The sequence below is a fragment of the Patiria miniata genome, unplaced genomic scaffold, assembly GCF_015706575.1.
Source record: "Patiria miniata isolate m_02_andy unplaced genomic scaffold, ASM1570657v1 HiC_scaffold_5, whole genome shotgun sequence".
NCBI classification, from domain to species: Eukaryota; Metazoa; Echinodermata; class Asteroidea; order Valvatida; family Asterinidae; genus Patiria; species Patiria miniata.
In genome coordinates, this window is record NW_024037072.1 from 37,021,634 (window position 1) to 37,045,585 (window position 23,952).

Below are 23,952 nucleotides of genomic sequence, written 5' to 3' on the forward strand. Positions count from 1 at the left end.
GACAGGGGTGCATGAAGGTCAACCCCAATTTGATAATTTTATTCAGGCTATGACAGTGACACTCCAAAATACGTTTGATTTATTGAATTAAATCCCCTTTTGGGGATGTGAGATGAGGTTTGAACATGTTGAAGAGAAACGCGTTCTCAAACTAGCAGCTTAGCAATTTTGTAAATTTGTAATAGTGGGAGTGGAGGCCCCCCCCCCCCCTTCCCCTTTTTTAAATATACATGTACATTCTTAATAGTTGTTGCCTAAAATGAACAGACGCAAAGAAATACACATATTATAAACGAAAGGTTCAGTTCACTTTCTGTATTTCATTCCAATCTCCACAATAAATAAACAACATCAGTACTGTATCCAGTCTCTAGCACCACAGCACAATGATGGGCAAAAATAAGGCCACACAAACGAAAGCAATCCGAGATATGTACTTTTCTCAACAGCAGCTGGCTAAATGTTCACTTTCAGATTTTAGGGGCAACCAAATCTTACTCTGAAAGCATTTTTTTTCTTACTGATGTCAGTTGATCACAGTTTAGTTTAATCTGGACTAAAGACCATCCTTTTAGGCACTTTCAAAGTTTCAATAAGTTAATACACATGAATGATGCACATGTCTGAATTAAATGAATATAATGTGACCTGTCCCCACAAAAGAAGCTTAAAATTGGAAATTGTCATTTTGCAGTGCGGCGGGGCAAAGCCAAAATTTGAAGGGGTGGTCAAAAGTTTATTTTCGGGTGAACCTTAATCTGTAAGTCCTGTTTTACCATTTTACCATTAAAGGTCAAACATCTTCAAAATCCATTTTCATCCCGTTTTTATGAGTTGACTCTGCATCCACTGTAACGCAACTGCTGGATTTTATAAATGCCATTTTCTCAAGAATCCGTCTTACAACTTCAAGAAAGTTAGTGGTCATTATTTCCATTAGTGTACTTAGTATCCCTAAATGTTGTACAGAGTAGTTAAAAAAAAAGAAAGGACATCCACTTTTGACTGCAATTTTCACCTACGTAATGAACTTATTTTAATTTATTTTTTACACATAGTAGCAAAGTATAGGCCTTTAAACATGAATGTTGAAAAAAGCTTAGTAAAAGTCGCAAAAATAGTGATATTATGCTAATTTGAATACAAGTTACCAAAATCAGTCTTGTCCACTGGTTATTTTATGTAAATAGGACGTTTTCGTAGTTCATAAAAATTTAAAAACCTTCCCACCAAAATATAATTTGCCCTGGTAACTTTTATTGAAGCTGTCCAACTATTCATGTCGGTGTTAAGATCATCTACTCAATGAGCTGTTGGCTTAAGTTCATTGCTCCATAACATGACCTAACATAACTATCAAATGTCATGCCCTTTCAAATAAAGCTCCGATAGCTGAGCTAAGTCAAGCCAAGGGAATGTATACCTTCGTGGACAAACAGGTTTCGCACATGAAATGTTCAAATTAGCATAGCTCAACGACAAAATGTGCAAATGCAACGATTTTTTCGTCACATTTGCTTCAAGGTCAGTACTTTATTAGCTACTAATCAACAGTTTAAAATAATATTTAAAAATAGGTGAAAATTGCTGTCAAATGTGGGTGTCCTTTTTTTTTAACCACCCTGTATACCATTGGAAAGCTCTTGTTCTGCTGAACCCAGATATATAAATACTCAATTCTTAAAAAGTCAGACTTTAAGCTCATTTTGTGATGACACGTCACATATCTGTGCTGGACTGAGTGTTGCAATAAGCAGATTATTCTGGTTTGTTTCTAAAACTCATTTCTTGTTCTTATTTAAAACCCTGTAGGTAGTTGGACTCCAGGTTTTACTCTGTTATCAATTAAAAACTCTAAAATGTTCTCATCTCTTGAAGATAAAGTCAAAAGCTACTGATGCACAATGACAATTTCAGGAATGGGGTACAATTCTGGGATTGAGTAAAGCAAGCATGTGCCCAACAATACAGTTGTTTTATCCAATCGGAAGCCTGTATGCTGATGATATCACAATTTTTGCTAGGTGATGACCTGGGCACATCATTGAGTCTTGCTTTGTCCATTTTCTGAGATCACGACAGTGGTCGGTCGGTGCAATAGAACATGTGAATCAGCTTGCTGAGAACTGGGCCAACATTCCTACAACAGAAAAACAATCACAGTATAAACTAGAAAGCACTCAGAGAGCGCAAACCTCTGGCACGTTTGGCGTTGGGTTTCTTTAAGACCCCCCCAAAAATCTCCGGTTTCTGGTATGCGCGCGCATCGCCGTAGCCATGCGCATCGGCAAAATGAATTTTTTTCTTTCAATGTAAGATGATGTCTCAAAACCTCCAAACTCACTGGTTTGACTGGAATTCTGCTGCTGCACAATTTTAACGTGTTTTTAGATGGGATGATTACGATCGAGTATAAGCTTTATGTGGCCTCTCTGGACTCCCATATATTTTGCACTAAATTTAGTCTGGCACCATTTGCAGTCATCAGCCGACATTTGAAGCCAAAAAGAAAAAAGAAAAAAAGAAAGCCGCGTCGCCGCACCACTTTTGGGGCAAGCTCCATACCAGAAACCGGAGACTTTTTTTTTGTGGTCTAACAGGTACCCTTTTTTTTTTCAATCAGGTAACTGGTTCCTGTACTATCCATAAATGCACACCACTTTGATTGACTTTTTTTCACACAAAAATGTAAAAAGGTCATAGCACTCTCTGCAACAAAACAATCCCCCAAAGAGGAGATGAGGGGGCGGAAACCACCCCCCCCACCTTGGTTTTCTTCTTTAGCGCCTCTACCCCCCCCCCCCCCCCCCATGGTGTTTTAAGAATGCAGACCTGAATTGATCTCTGTTAAGTCCTCCATCCCCCTGCCCCCCACCACCAAACCCCCTATGATTTTCTGGATCAGCCTCTACAAACTTTTTTTATGTGCACTTTTCTTTTTCCCCGGAGAGATCAATCAAATACCAACAAGCACGGAAACATCAACTTACCTCTGTAGTTTTCCATATTTGATAAGAGACAGCAACTTTTCCCGGTCCTTGTCTATAGCACAAGTATCGTACGCATCAAGCAAACTGCGCAAACGAAAGAGGTGGGAAGGATTTTTAAAGTTAAAAAAAAACCCTGAAATACATATGCATTATTTTCTCCAACTTGTGAAAAAAAATGGAGGGCGAATTTCCCATCACTTCCCCTGCTATACTTTTAACACAGGCTAGTCACCAACAGTCAGATCGTATGTCAAGCAATTCAGTCAACAGACCATGAACAGACAAAGCAGGCAAGTTGTCGGCACAGCTGGCTTATCAATCACCCCCAGTCAAAGCAAAGCTGTATCAAGTTACATAAACAGTCACGGCCAGTCAATCCTGCTTTTATGTAGGCTGGGCATTCTTAACTGTTGAAAAGAGTCACTTGATTGATTTTGACTGAAAGGACAGCTTGGCACAGAATGTATATTTGCAGACGAGGGATAATATAACCAAATCTGGTTGGTTAGTGTGACGTCAGTTCAGTTGAAACCACACCCACTGGTCATTAAGTAGCATTGGAACCATTGGAACCGGAAGCTAACGCAACTTGAGTGTTTATCCAATGGGCGCTCGTAATCAGCGGTGCGCGCGCGTGTGTGACGTTTTCACAAACGAACCGGGTAAAGACTGGGACTAACTTCATGGAGCTGTTAAACACAGAAACTTGCTTAGCACGATAAGAACAGGTTACCAGCCAAAATCTCATCTGTTGTATACGGTTGTGACTGGCTCTCAGCTAAATCATGCTCAGCGCATAAATTTGTTGAGCAAAACTTTCTGCTCGACAGGTGCGTGAATGGAGCTGCTGCTGCTGAGCGGACATTTTCGAATAGCAGTTTCAGCTGCTAAGCGTGAAAAGGCTGAGAACCAGTTAAAAGCAACATACATTGCATGACATTTCGGCTGGTAAGCTGTTTTCACTGAGCAATTATTTTCTGGGCTCAGCAACTTTAGGCTCTGATCCAGCAAGCTAGAGGGAGATGGTCATGATTCTTACTGGGAGGGTGTTGGGTAGAGTCTCGTGATGGCCAAGGCTTTCTCGGCAGTCAGTCCACTGAACTGCAGGAGTTGCTTGGCAAATGTCTCTGTCACGGTTGTGTTCTGCGAGAAACAACAGGATTTTAGAACACGGACTTACAGAGGTAAAAAAACACCCCACCCCCCAAAAAAACCACCAAATACATTTGCAAATCCTTACTTACATTGGTGGCAAAGAAAACTAAAAGAGATATTTCACCACAATCAAAGCCGATAATGTAATTTTACACATCAACGCATAACCCCCAGTTTCTTTCTTTGTAGCCTGAAAACTGTAGCAGATTCCAACAAACCTGCTGTATCCACCAGAATCCAAAGGCATCAACAAGAGGCTGTTTAAAGTGACCATTCACTAACTACCCTCAACTAAAGGTTGGTTCAAACTCGGCAAACGTGAACACGAATTTGTGACGTCGATGGCAAGTATTCGCGCTGCGAATCCACAGAAGTTGAAACATTTCAGATTTGGAGAATTTTGCAGTGAATGTTTCATGACATCAAGTTTGCTTTGCATTTGCATGAAGTATATATGAACCGGCCTGAAAGCAACAAAATACTACCAGTAATTTGTAGCATGCAGTACTCTAGCCTATTAGTGTCCAGTACTTGTGGTAGTTTTTAAGCTTATGGTACTTCACCCCAACTTAATTCTGTGGGGGTTAGAATAATTAAATTACTATAAGTTGTAGGATTTTATACCATAAGGGATAAAGTAAAAATTCATCACAAAAAAACCCAGGAGATTTGCAAAGACAACGTTGTAATATAGGTTTCCCGGCCAATTTCCTGAAATGTTTATTCACTTCTACAAATCGATCATTCAGTTTCGTCTGAATTTGAATGCACGTCTTGAATCCCATTTCAATTCAACGACAGTTCAATCGTTTTCATTGTTCAGGCATTCGGTTTTAAGAAACAGACGGCCAATTACGATACCGGCGCATTCATTTACGCAAGCATACCTTTTCTAAATTGATTTCAGGCACAGCTAATTTGACTGACGGTTAATGAAAAAGAAACCCCTAATTGCATCTAGTGCCGATGGCATTAAATGAAAGTAAAATAGAATGATTAATATTTGAAATCTCTCTCTAAAAGCAAAAAAGAAGTCTTGTAAACGAATCTGAATGGACATAAACGAAAGGTGCTGCTCAATCACTTAATTGATTGAACTGAAATGGAATCGAATGCTCTGGTAGTGAAAATGAAACGCGTGTTCAGAGCGATTCTCAAATTCAGTCGAAAATGAATGACCAATTTTCAGAAGTGAATGAACATTTTAGGAAATTAGCCGGGAAAACCTATAAAAGGAAACCCAACATTAGCCACAGGACATTTCTACCACATTTTGGTGTCTTCAGATTTTCCACTGAACTCACTTTATTTTTCACAGATGAGTCATTGACTTCCGAGAACGTCATCAGTTTCTGCACCCTGTCCGTCAGGCTGGGGTTGCTAGGGAGCCTATCCAGGTCGTCACGGCGAAAAGCTTTCAGGGTCTTGTTCTACGACCAACAAATTTACAAATACTTTTCAAAGTTTCTAGATTGGTTTCAACTGCAGCTTATTTTATTCTCTCTCATTCTTACAAACACAAGTTCAAGTTTAGGTTTTGTGTTGTTTTTGTGACAAACGCAGGGTGATGGGGTAGTGGTGTGCATTTGCAGGTAGTACCGGAACCGGGTACCCTATTGAAGTAAAACACAGGTATCCAGGTGATCCTTGATGATGTCATCATGATGTCACAGTAATATCCACACCTCGGGATCAGGGTCGATGTTTGTTACAAGTTTATGCTGTGTACCGTTTGAAGAAAACTTGTGGAGAATTATTGTACGTAAAAAAAGCCAAAAAACCACAAACCCATCACCCAAAATTTGTAAAAACTTTACGTTAAAACTTTTTTTTTATATCAAGCCCTCTCTACCAATTTCATAGAGCTTCCAAGACAAGAAATCATGACGAAGTTTGACCGAAGTTGCCCGGATGGTGGTACCCTAATATTAAGTGGAAAGTCAGCTGTTGACTAACGGTCCTTAATCAAAATTTGCTCCATGTTTCAACTCCTCACACATTCTTGGTATATTCTGGCTCATCTGGTTCAAACGTACCGAGTAATGCCCATTGAGGTATCTGGTCATGATGGTCAGATAGGCGGCCGACTCTTTGATGTCGCGAGTGTGCTTCACAAAGAAACCATCGATGACCTGTACACATGGACAAATACAAAACGAATCATGTTTGTCATTAAAAATTACACAAAAGTGGACCAAAAAATGCAGAGATACAGTCTTATAACTCATTGCCTACGACGTGTCAGGTCGAAAAAGTGAGCTGATATCAATCTAATTAAAGCCGGAGTCCATCATTTGCAGCTATTCAAAAAAGTTACTCGAGTAATTATTGTTGAATAACATACTGGTTGAAAGATAGTAAGGGGACTAAACTCTCTGTGAAATTATCCTTTCTGGCAAGCTCTCATTTTGAAGAGATCAACGAAAGAAGGCATTTCCAACGGTGCGTCTTAAGAAGCACAGTAGGAAAATTTTAATTAGTAGTTCATTTTGTTATTCGATGCGTGCGCAGTTGCTATAATTCGTCGGATCAGTGCGCGACATCGCGTAAAGCTGCAATTCAAAACAATTCGAAACATGATTTAGCAACTTTTGATTTGAAATTGAGATCCTAGAATGCTGTTTTTCTCGGAATATAAAGCTGAAGCTGAGCTGAAACTTCATCAAGTAAGTTGTTCAGTATCCTTCATTAAATGTTGAACACTTTTGTTGCTTCAAACGAACAAAATGCACTAATTACAAATGATGGACTATAGCTTTAAGGTAATTATCCACAGTCAAAGATTGATATTTTGTCATATACTCTGAAAAATATTATGATCTCAAAAAGAAATTCACTTAAAGTTAGAGTACGAAGACTGTGTAAAGATGGTTTTATCATCACCACCAAAAGGAAAACTTCCAGTAAGTCTCTACCAGGAAAAAACCACACATGGCTCCGCATGCTCTCGCCTGAAACATATACAGACAGAACCTTTTTTGATGAAAAAAAGCATCAGAGCTAGGGTACACAATCCAACAGTTTCCCATATTTGTTTTCAAATAACAATGGATGTGTTTGGTCAAATGTTTGTACTGTAAGTGCATTAAAAGTCAGGGGACGAATTTGACACTTTGTGCGTGACAGCTCAAGATGAATCAAGCCTCAGCATATTTTTGTTTAAATAATTTCACCCTCTGCAATAGCGACGATGGTCGACTGAGATCAAAATGATGACAGTGATTGTGATGTGGAGCACTCTGTCAACATTTTCATTGCAAATGTTGATTCTGCTTCTGCTGGATACTATGCAAGCACCACCAGATGGTGGTTATAACGCATAGGTCAGTGTGGTGGAGGTGATTCAATTTTGTAATGAGCTTTTTTGACCAGCTCATCCATGTTTATTTGATCCAGTTTCTCTTTGAAAGATTTGATGTCAGGTCGAGCTCTAACGTCTGGTGGGAGGATGTTCCATTCGCGAGTTGTCCGGGGGTAGAATGAGTACTGGTAACAGTTTTTGTTGAATGGTGGGGTTTCTAAGATGTGAGTCCCGGTTTGCAGTCTGGTGGATTTTATGATGTTCTGGCGACAGTTGACGTTTGGTGCGCTGTCTTTGGAGAGGTTCCCATCGGAGGTTTGCCAGCATGTTTGTGACACTTGAGTTCCTGCTGTAGTCATTTTGAACAAAGCAAGCAGCTCGGCGTTGGATTTTCTCAAGAGATTCCTTGGTGTTGTTGTGATGAGGATCCCATATTGATGCACAGTACTCAAGCTTTGGTCTGATGAGGGTTTTGTAGGCTATTTCCTTGACTGATTTGCTGCACGAGTGGATGTTTCTCTTCAGGAGACCCAGGGCTTTATTTTATTACTAACAGCAATCTTAAACTTCGCTGCAACGGTTTGTTTTCAATGAAAGGCACAGTGACTGACCTGTGTGTTGATGGTTGCTTGTTTCAGCGTGGAGGCTGGAATACTCAGATGATCGATGGAACCAAAGTCCTCAATGAGATAGATCGGTTTACGTAGACCAGACTGCTTGAGACGAAACTGAATCAGAAAATGTCAAATACGGAAAAAATCTCTAGTTAACAAAAATCTATAGAAAGTAGATCAGTAAAGCTTTGATAATCTTAAAAGCAATATTACACAAATAGTAAGAAATTAAAAATGCTTTGAGAAGTCCACTGTTCCTTCATGACTTTTACTGTGCATGCTGCTTTTTGTCTTGATGAAAAGGTTTTTTAGTGACAAATTATTGGCAAAGCAGGACCATAAAGTTGAGGCCCAATTTGATCTTATGCAATGCTACAATTTTTACCAAAAAACTCTAAGCCTCTTGTTTATTTACACAATTTATTGAACAGCACTGTTGTATCTAGCTGTGCGTTGTTGGCTCTGTGCGTTTACAAGAGAGGGCTTTTTTTCCACTTTCGAGTGCCCATTGAATGGGACACATCAGGTGCACGCACTGGTTCGCGTGCGTATAGTGTGAAGTACGCACAACATTCATAAGATGGAATTTTGCGTCGGGGTGATGTAAATCAAATTAGGTTTTGCCCTTCACCGACGTATATAAACACTGTATACTCATATGAATAGTTAACGCGGTACCCCCTGCTATGTACATTAGATTCAAACCAGCCAACCGAACGAGCCAACCGATCCCATTAGCTCAGTGGTCGAGTGGTAAGACATCTGCACTAGAAAGCAGGAGGTCGTGGGTTCAAGTCCCACCCGAGTGATTTTTTCCAACTTTCACACGGGAGGAAACACACCGAGTATACAGTGTTTATATACGTCGGTGAAGGGCACTACCCACTTTGATTTACGCACAACATATTTTATTCCGAATGTGCAAAAAGCCATAGCATCGTGTGAGCGTTAGGCATCATCGGCAATGCGTTCAAATGTCTCTCCCAGTGGTCTCCCCCTACTCTCCCTTTCTTACCACTAAGGGGGTACTTGTGCAAATAAACTGAGAAAAATGCCTTCAAAATTTCAATTTTTTCGGTAGTTTGAAAATGAAAGACGCTAATTGTTTTTCAATAAAAAAAACGCTGCAATTCAATGATTTTTATACTGTTTCTTAAAAATATGCATTGAAGACAAATGTCAATACTCTAAATATTGAAGACAAAAATTAACCCAATTTCTTTTTGTCCACTATGGCCTGTGCCTAGTTCCGTGTCATTTTGCCAGAGCGCCTCACATATATTTACCATGTGCCAGCTGGCAAGATTTTCCTCACGCACTTCTAGCAACAAACAGACAGTTCCACTGGAAAGGAATGACAATCCCTCACCTTCTGCTCTTTGAAGCGACCGTCCGTGATGCTACCGCACAGGTCGTCCATTCTCTTCCTCTCCACCACGTAGTCTAGTGCCACTTCTCTGGCGGTGGGCATCTGTAGCATGCCGGGGACGGGCACCCGTTTCTCCCTGGCTATCCACAGGAAGTCGCCCACTTGGAGCTTGCGGACGTCCAACATCACGCCGTTCTTCTGGAGTTCCGGCAGGAGCAGTTGTTTTCTGCTTTTGGCTGAACTGCACAAGTCCAGCAAATTCAATTTGAAAACGAAATTCAATGAAAATGATATGCAAGTAGATTGATGTTCAAATGAACTTACACACAATGGACAATGTAACAATATGTCGGGTACACCACGAAGTAACGTATATCGTCTATGGACTTTGTGCACATCATATGTGGGTCATTCCATCGGGTTGGGAAGCAGTGCCTGTTACATCCATATATTTGGTTATATTATTAAAAGTATCAATGCATTCTAAACAATTGCTATAATAATATGTGTCTTAGGGTGTTTCAATACTTGAGAAAGTTTGAAATCATTTTGAAAGTACTTTGACAAGAATATGAGCAAAAATGTATTAATTCGGACGTAACATCGACACATGGCAATGTTACATGCAAGTATTCTTATTTTGCCTTTTTTTACACATATGTAAAATATTACCCAAACTGACATTGCATATTTACAACTGGACACCTAAGCACCAAGAAAAGCTTTTGATTTGGTATATTCAGGGTTCAAATATAGCAGAAATAATACCTCAAGTGTGGATGTAACGGTGTAAAACTCACTCAATGGAAGTGTGACATTTGGGTTTTACACCGTGTCAATGTTACATCCACACAACCAAGCTATCATTTCTGCTCCATTTGATACCCGACTACCGTAACAAAAGCTTTTCTTATTGTGTTGCATGTATAGTAAGAAGTACGTAAAGTGAATTTGGGTAATGTTTCACAGAAATTTTAAAAAAAAAAAGTACAAATGTCATATTTGGACGTAACACTTACACGGTGTCAAGTTACTTCCAAAATGACATTTTTTGCTAATATTTTTGGCAAACTACATGGAAATGATTTCAAAGTTTCTGCAGCAGTGAAACACCCAACAACAAATATTATGTAGAGCAACTGCTAGCAAGGCATTTATGCTTTTCCTAATATGGTCATATGTCACACATTGTTCCCCAACGCGGTGGAATGACCCATGTCACTTCGTGCCGCATGCGACGAGTAGAAGGTTTAACTAGACACAAACAATACTCAGAGTCAGACAACAATCAACTATGAGCTGCAACAACTTAGAATGCACTTACAGTACAAATTATGTTCTGACAAAAACTGTAATTTCTGTCTTTGTTGAGGGTGACCAAAGCCGGTGGAATATGTAACATTTGTTTTCTTTCAATATTGAGTTTTCCTTTAACCCTGCTATGCCCAGTGCAGTTGGCAGACTGGCAGAGAATTATCAGACCTTTCAAAACATTTTAAATTTGGCTGACTAAAAGGGTTTTGAAAGGTGAAATAGTGCTGGAACTTTGAAATGTTTCGAAAGGTTTCGGAAGGTGAAGCAACTCTGTGGGCAAATTCAGTAAGTTGCCTTTCAATACCTTTCGAAAGGAATTGAAAGGTGTGGTAGTGCAGTAACAATAAATTCTGGACGATTTTAAAAGGTCCTGCATTTTTTGTCCTCCAATTTGCCAGAACCCAGATTTTGAGGTGTTTTGAATGGTCAAACCACAGGAGAGTTAATGAACATTGCCTTTAAAGTTTTGCCTTTAATTTTACGTGCACCGCTCACTGCTGTCTTAGAGCTTCCTAAGCCAGCGCTGGTGGGTCTTGAACCCACACTTTAATAGCATGGATCTCTTTATGATCACATAGTCATGTCAGTACACATAGCAGTGGGAGTGAGTGCTCAAATCAATATCTTGTCATGGGCGTCTTTTATGGACCAAGTGTCTGGCTTTTGATCATGGGTAGGAATCTGGGTATTTAGACAAAAAGTTACGCAGAATATCCACAAAATCGTAAAAAAGATGCTCAATAAAGCCCCCCAAAACAATTGTTCTTTACTAGTATTTGTACATTTCTTGCATGCCTGTGTCTCAATCAAAGTAATCAGCCAGCATCAACTCAGTAGTTAGGTTTCATTCCTGCTATGGGCTCCGTGCGCCAACAACAGAGGGCGCGTTTTTACCACTTTTGAGAGCCCTGTGGACGGAACTCACAGTGTGAGCGTACTGTACTGTACTGTTTTGCGTGCGAATTACGCACAACTTCCTGATTGTGCCAAAGCTATTAGCCACAGTGTTATCATGTGCAGCATCAGGTGTCGTCGACACGCGAATATGTTCAAATTTAACTTGCGATGGTCTCCCAGACTAATCCCCGCCCCCAATAACTTTGGATCATTTCAAAGACGCAGTGGACGGACCGGGAACCAGTCTAGGTCTCCCCAACTCTCCTTTTCTGGCTGTTGAAGGGGTACTTGTGCACGGAGCCCATACAACCTTAAATTTCAGTCTACCTGGGACCCAAAAAGGAAATTGACCAAAACAATATCCCAAATTCTTACCCTCCTGATGTCTCGCAGTTATCCACACACAACACTATGTCAAAGGTCCCTGGTTCCAACACGTACAATGGCACTGGGGGTTCCTTGGAGCTTGCCGAGCTCCTCCCATGACTGTCTTGGCTGCTTGAGCCTTGCAAAGACCCTAGTCTATCAGAGATACTCGATGCGGTTGAGAAGGCAGACACGGAGCTAGTCTGTGAGTCAAGTTCACTGGACTGAGAATGTCTGAATGCCTGATGCGCAACGTCTGAGGCAAACTTAAGTCCATTTGATGCGGACGGAGGGATCGCATCAGAAGATGCACGGCTAAGTTGGCTGGCTGTTTTTGTCGTCGAACGGTTACTCGATGTTGAGACAGAGGATGCAGTGCTGAGCTGAGAGTCTGTCTGTTTATCCACATGTCGTTGCTGAGGTTTCTTCTTTTTGGGTTGCACTTTCGGCAGGCTGGTGGTCTTGGATGTGGTAAGGGAGGGGAGGTTGGGGAGAGGGTCTTTGGCAGGTGGGGGGTCGTTCCTTGACCCTGATCCAACTTTAAGAAATTGCAATAAAAAAAAAGAGAAGAGATGAGATTCGTTCTGCCCTAAAAACGTTTTTGTTTTTAATTTGTATAATCCAGGTCAATACAGTCAGTAAGCAGTTTGCAGCAAATTTATTCATTCTCAGTACATTGTTCTAATAATCACTCTAAAGCCTGCCTCCGGTCGACCTTGCGACGACACAGATCAGTGGGCGACTGACTTTTCAGGATCAAGCTGTGCCTGAGCTACAACCGTCGGGAACATTTCAGTCGCCGATTTTTTGCGACCTGAGCGTAACTGCCATGATATTAAGACGATCGGAATTAGTCGGCGCTAAAAAAAATCAACAGTTGCAAGAGTAGAAAAATTTCAACTTCTACGACGACGCCGTGATCGTGCACGCATCAAGATCATCCTTTTCAATTGTGTAGCTAATCAGCACACTACACCGGCGCTCCGCGTTCCACACGTTCAACATCACGTAGTAAGCACCACGCGCGCGTCAATCACCATATAAGGAGATTGTTTACTACTACTGCTCGCGAGAGGATATTCCATACCATAGCTAGAGGGATGTTTTAAAAAACAACGAAGTAAAACTGTTCGACAAAATCGTTGGAAATGTATAATTTTTGACTTGTGTTGACTTTTTGACTCAAAAAGTATTTGTGAATGGGAATACAAGTACATTTAAGACCGTATCAGGGGAATGCGCGCTGATAAAGGCTCGAGTTGAACCAGCCAAGCACATAATTATTCCCTTATTGTCAAAGAAGCCACACGACCGTCTATGCTGTGGAATCGTGGTGGATCGTCGCGTCTTGGGTGACATGAGCATGGTTGCGATTATTTTGCGTCGGGATGCCGCTTGTTGCAAGAGAATCACATGATTTCTCAGTTTTGTGACCTGCGTATTATTTTTCTGCTTGATGCCGACGGTTCCGTCGTGGCGCAAGAAAATCGCAGGTCGACCTGAGGCCGGCTTAAGAGTTAGGCGTACATGTAGCTGCAACAGAATCACATATATCAATTCCAAACTCAGAACCAAGGTCATGACTCTCCCGTTTTTAGCTGAATCTATTTCCCTACAATTTGATTCCAGGCAGTAGCCAACAATTCAAGAAGAGCCGTTTCCTAAAGTTAGAACAGTTGTATGGATGTAACTTATTCATAAGATGGAATTTGCGTCACGATGATGTAAATCAATATTAGGTATTGCCCTTTACCGACGTATAAACACTGTGTAATCAGTGTGTTAACTCACGAGTGAAAGTGAGAAAAAAATCACTCAGGTGGGACTCGAACCCATGACCTTCTTCTTTCTAGTGCAGATGTCTTACCACTCGACCAACGAGCTTGCGGATCAGTTGGCTGGTTGGAAACTGATGTAGCAGCTATACTGCTATAAAATATGGCAACTAAATGAATATGTAGAATTGTTCATATGAATAACAAAACAAAAAATAAGAAAATAGTTCTGCCAATTCAGAGAGAAAACACAAGAGGATGCTTCTAATTATATTTACCTTTATTGACAGATAATGTTGGAATAGGGCAATATTCAATGGCATCATCATTGTGTAGATAGGCAAAGATCATGCATCCCTCTGCTGGTATGGAGTAGTCACGCTTGTATCGCACTCCAGACTTCTTCAATGCAGTCTCGTTAGCTTTGATTAGAAACCCTATGGATATTTCATCTGTGTGTGGAGTAAGAAAGTATCTATGTGATAGGTGCACTACTTTCAATATCAGGAATGTTATATTTTATCTCGATTATCATTGTCATTGGTATCACAATAACCAATGTCTTTAGTTTCATCATCAACATCATCATCATCATCATCAAGATCATATCATCAATATCAGCATCAATATCAGCATCATTTACATCAGCCACGTACCCCAGGGGTAAGATTAGAGGAAAATTAAAAATTGAAGAAATATTGTGCCCATCACCCTCCTTTTTTTTACGAAGACAAACACAAACCTCTAATTTATTTGAATCTTTTGGTCTTCTAAACTTCCTTCTTAGAGAATAGACTGAAAACCCTGCCCAATTGTAATTTGACAAATCACAGCTTCGATTAATGTCCGACATGCATGCTCAAAAAGTCTGACATGCAAGCACCGATATATGACGCGCACAGCTGCAGCATGCATTGTGGTACGTGTACGTGTTCTACATAACCCCGAGGACCGACACACAAAGGGAGAACAACCGATCCTCTCAGTCCTCGGGAGTTGGGTCTTTTGTTGGAAACGGTCCTCTGTGGTAGATTTGTGTGCTTAGTCTATGGAAGTGTTATATTAAAAGGACAAAGGGAAACACAAAGCATTGTCCTCGAGAGTATAGTAAAACGCGACTGTATGCACTAAAGATGTGCAAGTGTTCGGTTGCCCACGTACGCAGTGGGCGGGGCTTAATGGATTGGCCTATTGAATCAATGATAGACATACCATCAACAGTGACTGCAGCATCATCCTTAGTGATCACCTTGTTCCCATGGTCATCGATGTACCAATACTCCAGCTTATCACCCTGTGTGGGTGGGGGTGCGTCGCGGGATAGTGGTGCGTCATGGCGTGTGGCAAGGGATGTGGCAGTATGTGGAAGTGCAGTGGGGTGGAGAGTGGGATCAGATCTGGCAAACGAAAAAAAACCAACAGAACTAGAAGAGTTTCACAACACATGTTGTAATGACCTGATGATGAACCTTTTTAGTCTTAACTATATCAAATAATCAAGTTACCTTGTCGCCTCTTTCCTCTTCCTTGATTGGCCAGTTGGAGCAGTGGGCTTATTATTTACAGGCACTGCTCCACCAATCGGAGGGCTTCTACTTGTGTGTTGTCCAAACTGTGCTTCTACTGTTTCTAGCTTATTGGCGAGTTGGCAGCCAGCATCAGTGACACTATATCTGAAAACAAAAGGCAAATAATATCATCAAACTGTATGCTCATGTAATTACAGTAGATGGATTTCAATCTCAAAATGTAATCACGGTCTAAAATAGTTTTTTAATAAAAAAAAGTGTGAATTAATGGAGAAATTACTTAATTGACAAAAGGGTTTCATTTTCAGAAGAAAATGATGGATTTATGTTTCAGTAATTTTCTACTTAACATTGCTCCTTGGCAAAATATCCATACTATTTCAAAATGGGTCATTCAATAAATTTGTGGTCCACTTTTTTCCTGTCCCTGTTACATCTGCCATCTTTGATTTTATAATTCTGATGCACTCCTTAATGCAGTCATCCTCCAAGAGTGATTATGAATAGCAAACTACCTACCCAACAAATAAACAATCATTTGAAGTCATTCTTGATGACACTTAAATGGCAAATTAAAAAGTACCATGGTAACAGGGACAGGAAAAATTGTCACACTTCGTACCCTAACTTTATAGAATGGTCCATATCAGATTGCAAGCTTAGTGGTCGCATGGGTTGGACATCTGCACTAGTAGAAAGGAGGTCGTGGGTTCGAATCCCACCCTGGAGTATTTGTAAATTTGGAAGGACATCCGTACCTGGACATCGCTTGTCACCCTGTGCACAAACCCTATGAGGCTGGTCTGAAAATTTCTAAGTGTTTTCTCAGTAAATGCTTCAATATTTGTCCCTGCTAAATTTGACTTTTTAGGACCTATTATCATTTTCTGATGGCTGATAGGTCACTGCAGGGAAAAATTAGTGATGACCAGGTAGGGTAATCTTTCCGTAAATTTCATCTCATAACAAAGGCAACAGGGACAAACAAACATGTCACACGTTTGGCCCTAAATTTATCAGAGTCTGGATCAATAAGACATCAGTTTTGAAATCAAGTCAATCATGAGTCGATCACATGTCGATCACACGTCAATCACAAGTAAAATCATAACTGACTTCATAAGTAACAGGGGATGAACAATGGCAAAGGTTGTTTTTGTCATTACTCATTTTTATAGCTTGCCACTTCACTTGCGATTGAAAAACTGACTCGTGATGTGACTCGTAAACCTGGCTCATGTAACAAAATAAGCATTACTTACCTGGCTGGGTTGCCTTCCTTGGACACATAGCCTTTGGTTATCAGCGTGCTCATTGATGACCATGCCGTGTAGTGAGAACCAGGATCGGGCTGTGCAAAGACAACGTCAATAGCAGACATCATTGACCTTCATCACTCACTACGCACTTTTCACCGCCCTCTATTGTACAATCCTTAAGGCCCGTTCTAGACACCGTGCTACCCGCGTGCCAAACTTAATTAAACCTAGTGAGGTTATAGATCATCTACAGCACTGCAGTTGCTTAAATGCCAAACTTAATAGTCGAACCTTATAACTGGCCAGGTTGAAGCAGTTCAAGCAATTCAATGAACTTGCAGCACGATCAAATTACAGTCAAACCCTGATTAGAGCACTGTTAATACAACATCCTGCTTATAACAAGGACAATTTTATGTCCCAAGCCTTTGTTTTTCTTTGTTTTCCATTACTGATAATACAAGGTACCTGTTATAACAAGGTGATTGATTTGTAAAGTCCCAAGGACCTTGTCTTACAGGTGTTCCACTGAATTCGCACCAATTTCTCTCCCTGAGATGCGGATGCGAGAGAGGGTATTGTGAGCATGTGCATTCCTAAACTGTTTGCCCCGACTTCGAATTACATTGAGTTCGGCACGGCAATGGCATGACGTTTAAAACAGTGCCGTGCTACTGCCATTAGGAACGGCGATAGCATGGCAGCCCCGTCGAGGGCCAAATGGTTCTAAACACCATGCTATCGCCGTGCCAAATTTTAAAGAAATCAAAGTAATTAAGTTTGGCACAGCAGTAGCATGGCGTCTAGAATGGGCCTTATTTGGGACAAGATACTCCTTCAGGCTGTTAGTGTCAAAGATTCAAGATCAAAGTGGATGGGTAATCCTTGCAGAATAACAATTAGTATCAAATGTTAAAAAAATGTGTCCACAGGCACACTTTTTAGAGACCACCTTCAGTGATTGGTTTTTTTTCCCCAATGATACCGTTTCAGGTGGAATAATTTCACAGGGTAATCGGTACAATTCTTTTCTTCTCTTTGAGCAGGGCTTTCCTCGATTAATCAGTGGGTTCGTGTCTGGGTAATGACCAACGTTTGTACGTGCCTTTAAAGGCCAATACTTGGCAGGGCACTGCATTGTGAATTTACAAAACTATGGATATTAAAAAAAGGGGCAACTTCTTACAATTGTGAAGGATTTCTCGCTCAGCGGCTGGGCCTGCCTCTGGAGTTCAGTCTTCAGCATGAAGCCTCTACTTGTAGGTTTCTGGAATAAATGAAAATTCAAAATTTTAACTTCAATTTTTAATTTCAGAATTGAGAATCATCACAAAATGACCAGTTTTTATTTTTCCTGTATTTTCTTTTTTTTATGTATTATTTTTAACAAATCATTTATGAATTGTAACAATTGTCACAAACAGATGTGCCCGACTAGGCTGGTTCCCAGTTATTATCCAGGCTGATAGGGGGCGGGAACCAGTCTTCCCAATGAGATCTGAATTATTGTCTGACCGATGAAGTAATTATTATTTCAACACTGGACGACTAGTTCTTTCGATTTCTCATTGAAAAGTCAATAACGTTTGTTTTGCTAAGAAAATTGCAATTCAAAAATATATTCTTCGGGATGAAACTCATAAAGAGTGCTGACAGTAGATCGTTGACATCAAGTTCTTCAACAGCAAAACATCATCAACATAAATTAAAAAATTACTCACTGTTATTTGCAGCTTACCTTATATTCCCTGTAGAGTGTAAGGATCAATGCATATGGGCCTGATCTATAGACGGGCACGTACTCCCTCGGACCCCGGTTTGATGGCCGTCTCTTCCTCTGGAAATAAGACAACATGTTTTAATGAAAATTTGTGTATTAAAGGTACATCTATAGATTCACTTGCTTTTATGAGCATATTGTGAACTGAACTCTCTCCTGTAAATGTATGGAGCACCGTGGTCACAATGGATGATGCTTGAACTGGTTCCTGTGAAATCTTCTGTTGTTTCTTGAATGTGGTCCTTGGAAGGGTGACCGCTGCCTCAATCCTGCAAAATCCTCCAGCAATCACTGTCAATGTGTTGAGGTAGAGCCAGTGACATCGTGGGGCAGTGCGGAGGATTTCAAGTATAATCTGGGCCTAAATTTATGCACAGCTGAGCATAAACAACACAAGGTCTGGCCTAAGACCTTGAAAAAGTGCATACACAGTTTTGCCATATAGCCTCAATCCTGCAAAATCCTCCATTTTGCAAAGAGGAGTTTGGAGGATTTGGGAAGTTAAGGTTAAAGGTTCCCTAAAGTAAACAAAGTAAGAATAAAGGACCAACACACAAATCAAAACGCAAGTAAAAAAAAATATTTTCCTAACTACAGTACCTGCATTGATAATTTTTAGGGTGTTACTGAAATCACACTAATTGTTTTTGGCCTTACCGTTTTATCTACGAGAGCACCGTCATCTGGGGCTGGAGGAATTGTAAGTATGTCATCATCTCTCGACAATGCAGATGGAGGTGGTGATGATGCCGATGAGGATCCAGTGTGATTTAACGCCAAGGAGGAAAGTGATGGATCTCCTAACAAAGACAACATGAACCTTCTATAAATATCATTTCAATCAGGGGTTGAGAACCCATGGGTGCATTTCAACGAATTTGTTTGTTTTCTAAAGCCCTTCACATCCAACCATAATTTTTGACTCAGATATTCTGCTGGCTATTGATTAGGGCTTCACTGAATATGCTACTTGAACATTCAATCATTAACCCAATAGCTTATTAACATTTTTTTTAATTAAAAATATTTGAAAAATGTGCGCGGTCTCAAGGAGATGATGAGAAATGTGCACTACATGTATGTTCTTGTAATTAAGTTGCGTGGTTTTATCGTTTGTCAATTTTCACTCTTTTGTTGAAAGCCACTTTCGTGCATGATTTGAGAGCTTCCACGATGATTTAAGCTGAATTTTCTTTTTGAAATCCGTCAAATATTAGCCATTCTGCTACCTGTTCTGTATTTTGGTATAGTATGCTCTTTGTGAATTTCTGACAAGTGCAGGCACACACAAATTTCCTGTGATTTGACCTGTGATGGACTTGTGATTTGACTATGGATGGACTTGTGCTTTGACTTGTGATGGACTTGGGATGGACTTGTGATGGACTTTTGATGGACTTGGGATGGACTTGGGATGGACTTGGGATGGACTTGTGATTTGACTTGTGATTTGACTTGTGATGGGCTTGGGATGGACTTGTGATTTGACTTGTGATGGACTTGTGATTTGACTTGTGATGGACATGTGATTTGACTTGTGATGGACTTGTGATTTGACTTGGGATGGACTTGTGATGGACTTGTTATGGACTTGTGCTTTGACTTGGGATGGACTTGTGATGGACTTGTTATGGACTTGTGATTTGACTTGGGATGGACTTGTGATGGACTTGTGCTTTGACTTGTGACGGACTTGTGATGAACTTGTGTTTTGACTTGTGATTTGACTTGTGACTTGACTTGTGCTGGACTTGTGATTTGACTTGTGATGGACTTGTGATTTGACTTGTGCTGGACTTGTGATTTGACTTGTGATGGACTTGTGATTTGACTTGTGCTGGACTTGTGATATGACTCGTGATGGACTTGTGCTTTGACTTGTGATGGACTTGGGCTTTGACTTGTGATAGGCTTATGATCTGACTTGTGATGGACTTGTGATTTGACTTGTGATTTGACTTGTGACTGATTAAGTTGCAGCTCTGCAGGTTTAGATTCTGTTGGAATAAGCAAGTATTACTGCCTTACCATTTTCTTCAATATGCTTAGCCAGTTTGTGATCCAGCATGTTGCAGATCTTGTCGCCAAAATTATCCAATATCTTGGCTTCCCTTCCCGTCTTCAACAGCATAGGGTACTTCTTGAGTGCATACAGTGCCTGAAAAAAAAAAGGTGCATTTGAGAAAAATATAACCGATCATTAAAAAAATACATGTAACATGCAGAATTGTGTCGTCTGGTCGTGCAATGGAAGCGCTTTTGCTTTGGACCCTACTATCTCCAGACCATGTCCGAATGTTAAAAAGGCGATAAGTTGGGTCCAAGTTACTCGGACTATACTTGTATACGCGTCAAAGAGGGCGCTGTACAATCTAGCTGGCTAAACATGCTAAGTATCGTTTATTGAAACAAAGCCGGCGGATAGAGTTCCATACCTGGACATCACTTGGCACCCTGTGCACAAACGCTATCTATGAGACCGGTCAGAAAGTTCCAAGTGTTTTTTTCAAATGCTTCAATATTTTCAGATTTTCCCTGCTAAATTGGACTTTTTAGGACATGATATCACTTTCTGATGGCCGATCGCTGCAGGGAAAAATAAGGCAATCGTGTCGTGTACGGCCAACAAAATCCACTTTAAAATCATTATAAATAGACCGACCAAACTAGTTGGCGACATTCTCAATAATAAACACGTATGTCGTAGATAGAGGCCAGGGTTTTGATTTTTTGAGGGAAATTTGGGGTAAAATGACGATGACAGCGCGGCGACAACACGCAACCTCCGCTCACGCGGAGCCTCATAGTTCTAGGAGTACACGCAACCCGAAAATAAAGATGGCGATCACTGCGTGATGTACCGTGAGCATGCACGGCGCGCTGAAAATTGTGATTTCTACCCCAAGAAACTGTTCAAAATTGCAAAACGGGTGTCATTAGAAAATTAATTATGAAAACATGGAAAAGTCTGCTTTTGACATTGAAAAGGTGATATTTGAGCAATACAAAAAAAAATGGTAATCCTTACCTTTAGGACCCCATTCCTATATAAGGTTAAAAGACTCACCAAAACAGCTGACTAAATGACACTCAAAAGTGACATTCTGATATTTCTTGGCACGTTTGAACATTTGGCAATGACACCTCTTGAATATCAGCAGGTTTAATTTTGTAGAAAGAGGGCAGGGCTTTGATTTATGAGGGGTAAAAGACGGCAATGACAAACAGAAAATATATTAAAAAACAAGATGGCGAACTGCAAAAAAAGGTAGGAAAGTCACATTTTCTTTGAAAGTGCTTTTAAAATTACAACTAACATGAGTTTATCTGAAGTAAAAAGACTGCTCTAGCCTGCAAAAGTCACTTTGGTACTGGACAGTCATCTGCAAAAGTCAGTTTTGAACAGAACTCGTAAAAATAGAGGTGTCCTAAAAGTAAGGATTACCAAAAAAATTTTTACTCTAATTTGATCAAAACAAAACAGGGGTCCTACACTACACGATCGCCACAATAAGTGATGTCCATGCATGGAATTCTTCCCAAGCCGAACTCTTTAGTAAATTAGTTTAGACGCAGGGGGAAGTTGTCCGGAAACTGGGCAAGGTAAACAACACTTTAAAAAATTCGCAGTGGCTATTGTTACGGTAGACTGCAACTTTTATAATAACATGACAAGAAAATATAAAATTAGAAGGAAAAAAGTGAATTTGAACGTTATGAAATTCGGACTTTATTTCCCTTTTAAAAAAAATCCTCCAAAGCCTCAGGTTAGAAAAGGAAAAAAAATTCGAGTGCAAAACTGAGTTTCGAACCCGCAACCTCGCGGTGCAAAATCCTACCATCTATCGCCTGAGCTGCCGCGCTGCTTGCTAAAACGTGTGGAAACAAATAATTATATACCTGCGTGCGTATCAAAAAAGTATCGTAGAGGGCGCTAAACAACGACTGCCGTAACGATAGCCACTTCGTAAAAAATTAAACATGTTATTTTAAATTTTCCTACCTTTCCGAAGGCGTATTGAGTTTTCTTCCCTTGGCTGGCGGCTTCATCACGCCACTCCGTCAGCCATTTGACAAACAGTGGGTTTGGACATGGCTCCAGTTTCTTCTTCCTCTTTTTGGGTGCAGGTTCAAAACTCGACATTTTCGTGCCTGAATTTTGTAAAATGGCGCTCTATGTCTGATCCCCATAGTCGCTATGCCTTTCATAGTACGTGAAGTAGTGAACGTCGGGCGAACCAGACTAAAATTCGCTCGCCCCTAAATTAAGGCGAGGGGCGTGTCTATCAAGAACATTATACATTTTGTATGTGACAAGTTAAAATTAACCTGTGATTTTTTTTCTCGCTTTTTTTGGGTCTTTTCTTGCCTCCATCATAATCGGCAGACTTTGTTCATATTCTTGATGGAATTATGCAGCATTTCAAAAACATAAAAGCAAATAATGAACTCTTTAACTTGTTGGTCCAGATCCAGGGAAGATGCGTGCAATCCAAATGGGGGGGGGGGGGGGGGGGGGCTGTCAAAATCATGTCAAATTGATTAAAGATAATCAGGGTCTACGAAGGAGGGGATATTTAAATGTGGCACCCTCAATTCACACTTCTTGATGAAAAATCCATCGCCTTGTCGGCAACGTTGTATTGCAAAAGAGGCCGCTGGATTAGCTCCCGCGCCTCTTGCTGATGAGAGCCCCCCCCCCCCCCCCACCCACCCACCGCTTCCAATCTCCGAAGGAAGAGGATGAGAGAAACATGTACCTGTGGTCTGTCGGCTTCCAGTCGAAGTTGGCAATAAATGAAAGCCTTCGTCTCTTTTTTTTTTCCTTTCCCTGGAAAAAAAAAATGTTGGAACATGATGCCACTTCTGTTTTATCTCCATATATAATCTCAATGAAGGTCATTCAGTGCCAAAATGATGATAAAACATGAATCTGGGATTGAGAAACATTTTCAATTTTGTTAGGAAATACTTAGAAAATTGTCTTGACTCTTCACAGACTTTGTACAACCGCTGAAGTTGCGTCAGGTTTGCAACATTTTTTTCCTTTCCTATTTATTGCAGGAGGAGGGGTCATTTTTTCTTAGTATGTACAAAGGCGGGTCCGATTTTTTATATTTAAAAAAAAATTGATTTCAACATTTTATAAATGAGAAAATATTATGCCTACCACCCTGTCCTCTGTAGACAGACTTCTCCGCAATGCTTGCGTTTCACTGGCAGTCAGTGAAATAAATTCGGGCGATAAAGATGATTACACTTTAATCCAATGTAAGGCTATCAAAAGGACCAGGGTTTACTTTTAATAAAATATCCCGACTCACTGCCCCTTTCCGGTACCCCCATCCGTCTGACAAGAAAATGTGTCTCGTGTTTTGATATAACATGCGAGATTCGTATAGCGAGATGCGAGATGGCAGATATAGAACACCATAATATAACAGTGTTACCAGATGAAAGGGTAAATTAATTATTGTGGGCGGGGTACAGTGTGCCTCCACCACGCAATGGTTTCCCGAAAATGTACCGTCTGTCCATCGGGTGCGTTTAGGCAGGATCTATTCAGGGAGACGGGAGGGGGAGGGGACGGCAAGGGGGGTACC

The 23,952-nt window shown here is 40.6% G+C and overlaps 1 protein-coding gene across 1 annotated transcript; it reads right to left on the reverse strand.

Moving 5' to 3' along the window:
- Positions 1 to 1,235: 1,235 nt before the first annotated feature.
- On the reverse strand, positions 1,236 to 22,540 carry LOC119741584 (crossover junction endonuclease MUS81-like). Its single transcript, XM_038217394.1, has 17 exons — positions 22,353 to 22,540; positions 20,378 to 20,507; positions 19,007 to 19,149; positions 18,308 to 18,406; positions 17,756 to 17,836; positions 16,573 to 16,661; positions 15,287 to 15,454; positions 14,994 to 15,178; positions 14,060 to 14,233; positions 12,016 to 12,544; positions 9,430 to 9,670; positions 8,058 to 8,174; positions 6,182 to 6,277; positions 5,450 to 5,575; positions 4,030 to 4,133; positions 2,991 to 3,074; positions 1,236 to 2,140 (listed from the first exon to the last, which is right to left on the reverse strand). Exons 1-17 carry the CDS (start codon positions 22,491 to 22,493, stop codon positions 2,074 to 2,076), a joined length of 2,574 nt encoding a protein of 857 aa, XP_038073322.1. The 5' UTR covers positions 22,494 to 22,540; the 3' UTR covers positions 1,236 to 2,073.
- Between the last annotated feature and the right edge of the window lie 1,412 nt (positions 22,541 to 23,952).